Here is a 10612-nt window from a genome sequence, read left to right on the forward strand (position 1 = left end):
CTGGATTTTATAAATGTAATGAGGTTCTAATCAAGCAACACATGGTTCCCTGAAGACATGCTGGATATGCTGACAACAGATGATTAGCTCTGTGAGCTTGCAATATGAAGGTCCTTGGTTTATGTCCCTGCTCCTGATGCTGTACCCTTTGTACCCTAGATCAAGACAGTTACGCTGAACTGATACAGGACGAAGACAATGCTGTTTAAATGGTTAAATCATAGAAAAGTTGCCTATCTAACACTGTCAGTTTGAACAAAGGCATCAGTGAAATTTTAATTTCATTTTTATGCAAGCAGTGTTTGAAGGATTTATAATGTTGCGCTCTTGGTGTCTTTTCAGTTGGATGTACTCTTCGGGAACTTGCCCGAGATGGTGGAATTCCAAGTGGAGTTTCTTAAGACTTTGGAAGATGGGACGCGATTGGTACCAGATCTTGAGAAGCTGGAGAAAGTGGATCAGTTTAAGGTTAAAGTCCTCTTCTAAATCAGTCCCTTGGTCTTTTAAAACATATTTGAGCCTTAACAGACATCTGGTATTTTTTGGCTCAATAATCCTGGAGTACTGTACAAGGAATTCAGAAAATATGGCTAGTGCAAATGCATCTGTGGATCTTTGTAAGAGATGTAAACTGAGCTTTGAGAAGATTTTTGTTGATCTCTTACTTCAGTGGAACCCATTTTAAGAACTTGTTTGGATGTGGCTCAAAAACATGAGGGTGGAGACATTTACATTTATTCGTTTAGCAGATGCTTTTCTCCAAAGTGACGTACATCTCACAGAATAGCATTTGCTGGGACTGAGATTTTCTTGTCTTCTCTTTGACAGAAAGTTCTGTTCTCCCTTGGAGGATCGTTCCTCTACTATGCCGATCGATTCAAAATCTACAGTGCCTTTTGTGCCAGTCACACCAAGGTTCCCAAGGTCCTTGTGAAAGGTACTATTTTTTTTTATTTTTCTCTACAAATGTTTACCTTATGTGAAACTTCCACATGTTGAATGGAATAGCAGCACTTGCCAAGAAAAGTTAAAACATTCCCCAAGTAGTCAGTACGCCAGCTAAAGTTTTAAAGACAAGACCACAACTGATTATCCGCTCAGCTAATTGATGAGTTATGACTGCATGGTAAAAGTAAATTCTAAGAAGAGATATTTCCTGTTAATTGAAATTCAGCAAATGAAATGGAATTATCTTGGTTGTATGGAATCAAAAGAGAAGTCCTACAGAGCTTCCAAGTGTGTTCTCTGTCACAGAAGTAGTCAAGAATTAATGGAGCATACAAGGAGGAAAAAGAGAATGAAGCCCTAAAAACTAAGATTGTTTGTTTTCTGAAGCGATGGAGGAATTTGTGTTTCTTCACATAGTATGACTTCTGGATGTGTGTTCCTTTAGCCAAGACTGACCCTGACTTCAAGGCTTTCCTGGATACACGAAACCCTAAACAACAACACTCATCCACTCTTGAATCATACCTGATTAAGCCTATCCAGCGGGTCCTAAAGTACCCACTGCTGCTGAGGGAGCTGTACTCCCTGACAGACCCAGACAGCGAGGAGCACTACCACCTGGATGGTAAGCCAACTGCACCAGAACACACCTCTTCCCTGTGTCGCATACACCTGTATGTCCCTGCTTCTGTTTCTACCTGGTGGTATCTGGCTGCAACTTTTTGTGATGTCTGATCCTCCCTAATGTTTCCTGTTTGGGATTTTACTGCTAATATTCCAGTGTGATAATTAATTTGTTTACTTGGGAATATTTGTGTCTACATTTGAATATACTCAACAGAAATTTCTGCATATCTGTTACAGCGGTAAAATCGATACCCTCCTGACAGGGTCGTACATGTACCTCCATGGATGCCACACCTGCAACTATTAGGCCAGATTTCTAAATAAGTGTGACAAAACACACAGAGATGTAATTTTCAATGGATTTGCTCTCTCTCATCCTCTGCAGTGGCCATGAAAGCCATGAACAAGGTGGCCAGCCATATCAATGAGATGCAGAAGATCCACGAGGAGTACGGGGCTGTATTCGACCAGCTTATTGCTGAGCAAGCGGCAGATAAGAAGGAGGTGAGGTTGCTGTAACCCACCCCATCTTTACTGTTCTTCCTGTCTTCTTTACACCTCCCATGTATTTCACCGGTGTACAGCTGCAAATAAACCAGCAAAGGTATTGGATGGTTTGTTAACTCATTATTTCAGGTAGAAAAATTACTAGGCACAGTCAGAACTATAAATGTTGATCAATCAGTAGATCATGATAATAGTTGATTGGTACCCATCCCTCTATAGCTGGGCTCACTGGACGGCCACACTTCAGCAGCTTCAGTGAGCAGCTCACCTATGATATTTGCTGTGTTCTTCTCCTTACGACGACATATCTTTAAGGATGTTTGTGAGAGAAACGGTTTCTTCATTGGTGAATTGGAACACAACAATAGTATTGTGGTGATTGGTGAGTGTGTGTTTATGTGTATTTTATTTTTCTGAGATTTTGAGTCTGTGTCCCACAGGTCACTGACCTGTCTATGGGTGATTTACTGCTCCACACTAATGTGTCCTGGATTAACCCCCCACCGTTTTTGGGAAAATGGAAAAAGGACCCAGAACTAGCCACATTTGGTACGTTGGGGGCTCACAAAGTCCCACAAAAAATTAAAGCCTGCACTGACATAGCACCGTGACAATTATTTATTAATTTATTTATTCATTTTTTGCCTTTCTCCAATGGCTTTTGATGCTTTCCATGTTCATTTTCTGCAAGCATACCTTAGCCCATACCCACAGGGGTTTTTATATACAAATGCTTTTAAAGAATAAATATTAAACTAAGTTTCTTTGAATTTGTGCAGACTTAGGTAATTTTAAAAGGGCATTCAGTGTGTTTTTGCTGTAGAAATTCTGCGAAAAGGTTTCTGCTTCACTTCTCATGTGTGTTAGTCATTCTATAAGGTAACATTTTTTCCAAACATGACCTTAAAAGCATAAGTCACCAAGCCTCAAGCATCATTTTCAGAAGTCTGGGGGATTCTTGGCTCTGGTCCAACTCTCCGTCTCTGTTTTTCCGCTCTTTTTCAGTCTTCAGAAATGCTGTTGTATTTGTGTACAAAGAGTGCTCCAAGCAGAAGAAAAAAATCGTAAGTGCTGTTTCCTTTTCAAGCATCCATTATCAGTGAAAATGAATAAGGGCAACAACACGGCTCTGAACCAGAAGTACAGTGATGTCAGTGATGTCATGTGGATACATATCACGCGGCACTCTTCTGTTTTTACCAAAAAAATGTTGGAATTATGTATTTATTAAGATGGGGATATATTGGCCCCAGTTCTACCCCCTTGTATACAAACAGTTCTGTCTATTGCAAACACATCACACATCATCTGATGCCGCTTGTCCCATATGGGGTCGCGGGGAGCCGGAGCCTAGCCCGGCAACACAGGGCGAAGGGACACACCCAGGACAGGATACCAGTCTATTGCAAGGCACCCCAAGGGGAACTCGAACCCCAGACCCAGCGGAGAGCAGGACCCGGTTCAACCCACTGCACCACCACGTCCCCCCCTTGCACACAGTTCTGTATATTTTTATTCCATTTATATTTTCATTCTTCCATTGATTTAACATGAGGAAATATACAAATGTTTGCAGATACCGTTGTCTTCAAAGGGTGATATTACTGTGCGATTGGTGAAAGTATGTTTCTCTGGCAGGGTGGGTCACATCGTGGATCCACATCAGATGAGAAGGACCCCTTCCGTTTCCGCTACATGATCGCCACTGACGCACTCCAAGTCCGCTCCCTGCCAAGTGCGTGTAAAGACTTGTTTATTTTTTATTTCTTTTTATGTCCTTTTCCGTATGTGCGCGCCTCTCTTAACTGTGCACTTGCGACATACTTTCATCAAAATGTTCTTTATGGTAGCCTGAATCAGAACCTCAGTACGTTCAGTACCTTTTTTTTTTTCATTCTTCATTTCCTATTCATCTCGACCACACCTGGTTTCTAGCAGAAATTATATTAATTAAAAGGTAGTGTGGTGATTAAGGACACGTGCGAACTTGTACCCAGAAACTGCCTTTTAAAGTCCCACGACAATTAAAAAAAAAAAAATGCAATGTACTTAACCTGAATTTGAGATCAAAGTTTAATTTGCATTCGATTAAAACTGTGGGTAAATGCTTTGGCTAAACAGTTATTAAAATTTAATGAATAGCCACTGACCTTTTTCTTATACATGCAGCTCCTTAACTGATCTGCCACCTGTCTACAATAAAACTGAAAATGGAGAAATGCTGGTTTGATCATTATTTCTCATCAGTCATTAATTCTGTTTATTTCACTTTGAACAATTGCAGCGACTCATGTGCTCTTTTTCACAGATGGTGAAGGCACTGCGGCGTGTGAGATTGTTCATGTGAAGTCAGAATCGGAGGGGAGGCCGGAGCGAACCTTTCACCTCTGCTGTCGGTCAGAACCGCTTTTTACCCCCTCCAAACATATAACAGTATATAGCAGTTAAACAGTTTTACTCAGTAAGACTAAATATTTCTGCAATAGGATGCATTTAATTAAATTTCCTGACATTACTTCATGTAACACATTTCTAGTCTTTTACATTTTCACAGCCTTTACTTTTAAATTTACTCATCCAGCAGACAGTTTTCCCCAAACCAGCTTACATTGTAATATGTGCACACGTATTGTACACACACACACACACTTTCTGAACCACTTGTCCCATTTGGGGTCGCGGGGAGCCAGAGCCTAACCTGGCAACACAGGGCGTAAGGCTGGAGGGGGAGGGGACACACCCAGGACAGGACGCCAGTCTGTTGCAAGGCACCCCAAGTGGGACTCGAACCCCAGACCCACCGGAGAGCAGGACCCGGTCCAACCCACTGCGCCACCACACCCCTTACCTACTGTACATCTAGCTTTAAACTTGGCTGCTTCTTCCATGGTTTTCCCCTGTTTGCGAAATGAAGCAAGCCCCCTTCCAGTGGTTGTACTGCCAACAGAAAGCCATGCTTAGCTTGTGTGTCATCTGTCTTCACAGATCAGCAGAGAGTAAGAAGGACCTACTGAAGATGGTTCACTCCATATTGCGGGACAAACAGCGAAGGCTCCTCCTTAAGACAGAAAGCCTGCCCCTCAGCCAGCAGTACGTTCCCTTTGGGGGCAAAAGACTCTGCGCCCTAAAGGGGGCTCGGCCTGCCATGAACAGAGCAGGTACAGGCCCGGTCTCATCTGTTGATCGCATTTTTATCATTATTATCATTATTATTATACTAGGAGGCAAAGCAGTAGTGCTTTATTTAGCTGATGCCTTTGTTCAGTACTATTTAGGATTATTGCAATACATTATGTGTAGCATGGTTGAGCAGTGAATAGCGCTGCCACCTCAGAGCATCCGGGTGGTCTGAAAGAACATCAGTTGGATCCCTGCGACATCTGTTTGAAGTTTCATGTCCTCCCCCGTGTCTGTGTGGGTTTTCTCCATGTGCTCCAGTTTCCTCTCACAGTCCAAAAACATGCAGTTCAGGAGGATCAGTGACTCTAAATTGCCCATAGACTGTGTGTGTGTGTGTGTGTGTGTGTGTGTGTGTGTGTGTGTGTGTGTGTGTGTGAGGCTACCCTGCAATGGACTGGCATCCCATCCAGGGTGTATCTACTCCCCCAGCCTTGTGCTACTCTCCAGTTCACCGTGGCCCTGATCAGGACAAGAGGTTATTGAAATTGGACGGATGATACATATGTGCTTTTAAAAGTACTGGTCGGCAATAACATGACAACAGTTCTAAATAAGCATGTTACTGTTTTCAGTAACCACATGTATTGTATTGTTTTCATTCTTATTTTCCACTGGGGCATTATCACACACACATTGTTTGAAACCACTTGTCCCAAGTGGGGTCACGGTGAACCTAAACTGGCAACACAGGGCATAACGCTGGAGTGGGAGGGGCCACACCTAGGGTGGGACGCCAGTCCATCACAAGGTACCTCAAGCAGGACTCGAACCCCAGACCAACCAGAGAGCAGGACCCGGCCAAACCCACTATGTCACTGCGCCCTCCCATTTCTGGGGCAATATGTTTTAATTTAAAAGTACATTTTATAAAGTATATGTTATTTGTATATGTTTACATTTTCATTTACATCTTGCGTAGAGATAAATCTTTCATACTTCCCTTCTAAAATGTCTCCTTATTTTTTTGTTAAATTGTTCTTTGCTTGTGACAGAATATATTTCCTTTTTGATTGTTTTCTATTGCTAGTTCTTTATATTATGTTTTACATTAATATTCATACTTTTTTTAATAATTACTTTTGCAGTAAATTGATTTACCACAAAATCAAAGAGTTCTAGGAGCCATTGTACCCTTTACATAGTTTAACTGAGTAGTGTTTTGTTTTTTGGGTATGAAGAAAAGAGCTGAATTTCTTGCCGGAGTTCCTTGGTTTCTACTACCCTCACCTTGTTACCCTTGCGTGTAGTTTCTGCCCCAACTCGCAACCTTGGCCGACGGAAGCTGGTACGCAACCGCTTCACCATCGACACAGACACTGTGTTTGACAGTGGGCTCGACAGGGACATGGCTACAGAGAACACTACGCCTGATGAGCTCACACATGCCGACACTGACCGATGGGTGGAAGAGCAGTTCAACCTGGACCGCTATGATCAAGAGCAGGAAGAAGAGGAGGTCAAACAAACTCACCGCTGGATGGAGGAGCAGTTTCACCTGGATCGCTATGACCCAGAGCAAGAGGAGGTCAAGGAAACAGATATCCTTAGCGATGAGGATGAGGACTGTGCCTCCAACAGGTCAGCGAGCATTGAGCCCGGCCTGGAGATCCCAGTCAGGGCCCTGTCCCTGGACAGCAAGGAGGAGAACATGCGAGAAGGTGAAGACGAGACAGAGAGGGAGGACATACAGGTAGGGAATAAAACTGGAGTAAACGACCTCACCTTGGAGAGCATGCAGTTACGAAAGACCCCGGAGGGTTCAGAAGGCCTTGTGTCACCCCGGCAGGGTACGCAGTTTGGAGGCGCTAGCGAGGAAGTGATCTGGGTGCGACGTGATGACTTTGAGAGAACGGGGAACATTTAAATCTGGAGATCACATGGGCCAAGAACTCAGAAACTCCTAAAGCTTTAAGTTGGCTCAGTGGAATAGTGGAGTCGCCATATCGATGACCTGCAGTCTCACTGAAGTCTAACTTTTAACCATAATGCTTTAACAGCAGATGTCACTTTTTAACATTAGCTCTTCTGCTATTAAATACCTGTAAAGACTATCCAACATAAATAGATGTGTAACAATATCTCACCATAGACATTATAAGTTAAATTCAGAGCAATACACACACACTCACACACACACACACACACACACACACACACACACACACACACACACACACAGTCTGAAACTGCTTGTCCCGAGCGGGGTCGTGGTGAACCGGAGCCTAACCTGGCAACACGGGGTGCAGGGCTTGAGGGGGAGAGGACACATCCAGCATGGGACACCAGTCCGTTGCAAGGCACCCCAAGCAGGACTCAAACCTCAGACCCACCAGACAGCAGGCACAGGCCAAGCCTGCTGCATCCCCGCGCCCCCGTGCCCCCTGCCAGGGCAATATAAAGTCATACAATTTATTCTCCTAATACATCAATGTGCTGACAAGGACTGAGTCTATTTTTATGATTATCCTTACAATCAAGATAGTGAGCTTTGGAAATAGGCAAAGTTTGCACGTGAACATAGGCAGCTAACTTAATTGGCTCAGAAGTAATATACAAATCTCTGTGTTCAACTGGGAAAACTGGAATTTATTCAATACTAAATGACTCAGATAATGTATATCATATTTTAAGGGCTGTAAATTATTTATTATGTCCTATGAGGAATAGAAGAAAGATGTAGAATATACTGGAGATTCAACTCGCTCATGTGTTTTACTGCTGGTGAGCACAGGTTAATTATGGCAGCACAGCCACTCGTTTATTTATACATTTTCCTTTAAACACACTGATTTCCGAGAATTTCTCTCTGTTTTGTATTGAAGACATACCTTAGGTTTTTTGTTTGCATTTTGTTCAGTTATCAAATCTCCAACTTTTATAGTATTAACTAAATAATTGTTAAATTTTAACTGTCCTGTTTTACTTGAATTCCTGCAGTTTGGAGAGAAAACATTTTTATTGCTGTTTCTTATTAAACTGCCATTTATTTATGTTTATTTTTTTTTAACACTCTTGAACTCATCTGCCGACATACACACTTGGTGATAAAAGACTGAAACACAAATGGTAGTGATTAGTGCACATTGTAGTAGTAAAACTGCACTTGCAATCTATTACACTCATGTGAAATATACAGTCCTCTAACTCTTTGTGGTTGAAAATGGTCTTGTATATCCAGTGCCTAGTAAGAGGCAAAGCAATGGTTTCTTGTTATTCTTTTGATGTTGTTTTTTTAATATCTTATGAAACAGTAGTATTGCCACAGGTAATGCAAAATTTATTTTGATAAATCCTTGATTGTGAAGCGCAATCCAGGTCAATGGTGATGTGTTGTATTATCAGCGAGCCCTAGAGGTGAACGTTTCAGACGTGTCCTTTATAAAACTACCCTTTGCAATACCAAGACTCTGTTTTTAATGTACATAGGGCTGATACAATATCAAATAAATTGGTTTCTTACTGTGTGCTGGGAACATTTTGTGTGAGACATTAAGTTACAGAGAAACCCATTTGGAAACAGCATAATTTCCCTATTCCTGTTCTCATTTGAAGCTTTTGTATAAATTTTTACATGGCACACGATTTCACTTGTTTATATATAGTGCAAATGTCTCTTTACTTGAGGCAATTTAGGTTTCCTGTACTAGAACCCGAACCTCTGATCTATTTGATGTATTTCACTAATTCAGCAGTATCACACTATGTAATGTGAATTTAACAATGTCTGATTTACATTATTAAATTGCTCATCGGAGGACTTAGTGTACATCACTTACATTTACATTTATTCATCTGGCACACACTTTTCTTCAAATTGATATGCAGCTCAGAGTAAACAAAAGTACATCCCACTGCAACTTTAAATATTTCACCCCTTTGTATAACTGAATATTTAATGAAGCTGTTTGGTTTAAAAACTTCCTTCAAAAAATCACCTGAATTTTTAACGTTTAACTCTTATATCAGTACTCTGTTTATTAAGCCACTACATAATGCTCAAGGGTAAAGCTTCCTGTTATACAAAAAATAAAACATGCTTGAATATATTTTATCATTTAGCCTTTCATTGTTTATCATGTTCTTTGAAATACGCACCTATGCAGATATGAGTGTCTAAAGATAAAATAGGAAAGTGTCAGCACTGCAACCTATTTTATGTAAGTTTTTTAAAAAGATTTGCAAGCAAAGACATATGGTCTGGGCTTACAGCTCCTCAGGGAGCTGCATGCCAGGGATGAAGTGCACAGAGTTAAGAAGGATGGAGGAGAGGGTGTAGGAGTAGACGCGAGAGCAGGAAGAGGAGGTTGTTTTGGGGGCGGCAGGCAGGCCTTCAGAATGGCAAACATCCAATCTGAGTCATGGTAGGAGGTCACAGAGGGAGCTGAGCCTCTACAGTGTGCAGGGACAGATATGTTTAGAACGATTCCCCTGGGCCACAGTTTAATCAACATCAATAATATTTAAAAAAAATTTCACTTTCCACATTTGTCCTATGTGGAGAAAACTGGAACACCCACAACAGCTGCTTAATGACATTCTTTTTTCCTCCTATTTGCTAAATCAATGGACAGAAAGCAAAATTGCTTACTAAAATAAGACACCAAGATCCCTTGGAGGAATTGTTCAGTAAAATATTCATCCTTTTCTCTCCCAATTTGCATGAAGTGATCCCTCCCCATACCCTATTTCGCGCCCCACTGAGCTTGATGCACTCCTCCATGAGCAGTATTGGGCTCTATCAGCACAAGGAGATTGACCTCTGTAGGTCCAGCCTCTTGGCACTGTATGACGGGGACTCATCTTCTGCAAGATTGGGATACCTAGTAAAGTAATAGTAACCATTACTGCCTTTGAATCCAAAGGTTGGAGGTTTGATTATCACCTCTGGCTGAGTACCCTTGAGCAAGGTACTTACCCAAAATTGCTACAGTAAAAATACCGAGCTGTATAAATGAGTAAATAATTATAAGCACCTGAACATTGGGGGATGTGATGGTTTGGTGGGTATGGGGTTCGAGCCCCGCTCAGGGTGCGTGATGGTTCCGTGTTTCTCTCTGCATGTACCTCCCCCAACATACAGAAGACCGCACTGGCAACCCCCTTCTGTTCCTACCTTGCCATGAAAGCCACACGGGTAATCGCTCTAGGTCAGGTTTGACTCGATAACAGCAATTACCTGAACACCGTAAGTCACTTTGGAGAAAAGCATCAGCAAAATTAATAAACATATAATAGTTTCCATTTCCTTTACTCTTAGCCACTCCACTCCATACTCACTGTACCCTTTCCCTGACAAGGCTGCTTCTTGCTCTCCCAATTTCTCAGTTATACCGGCCCCAAAGAAACACTC

General features: G+C 41.9%; 1 protein-coding gene across 4 annotated transcripts in view; it reads left to right on the plus strand.

The window, feature by feature from the left end:
- The window catches only part of LOC108941465 (T-lymphoma invasion and metastasis-inducing protein 1-like), a 33957-nt gene extending 26523 nt beyond the window's left edge, over positions 1-7434 (plus strand). For 2 of the 4 annotated variants that reach the window (XM_018764140.2, XM_029255669.1), the window contains exons 16-26: positions 343-468; positions 829-937; positions 1394-1573; positions 1961-2079; positions 2523-2631; positions 3088-3146; positions 3721-3823; positions 4391-4478; positions 5068-5240; positions 6510-6718; positions 6788-7434. In XM_018764140.2, coding sequence (XP_018619656.2) covers positions 343-468; positions 829-937; positions 1394-1573; positions 1961-2079; positions 2523-2631; positions 3088-3146; positions 3721-3823; positions 4391-4478; positions 5068-5240; positions 6510-6718; positions 6788-7126 — 1614 coding nt within the window. In that variant the 3' untranslated portion in view covers positions 7127-7434. Of the gene's footprint in view, positions 1-342; positions 469-828; positions 938-1393; positions 1574-1960; positions 2080-2522; positions 2632-3087; positions 3147-3720; positions 3824-4147; positions 4154-4390; positions 4479-5067; positions 5241-6509 lie in introns of all 4 variants that reach the window. The other 2 variants (XM_029255668.1, XM_029255667.1) reach the window with 2 other exon arrangements.
- The last annotated feature ends 3178 nt before the right edge of the window (positions 7435-10612 follow it).

Source organism: Scleropages formosus, chromosome 10 (genome assembly GCF_900964775.1).
Source record: "Scleropages formosus chromosome 10, fSclFor1.1, whole genome shotgun sequence".
NCBI classification, from domain to species: domain Eukaryota; kingdom Metazoa; phylum Chordata; class Actinopteri; order Osteoglossiformes; family Osteoglossidae; genus Scleropages; species Scleropages formosus.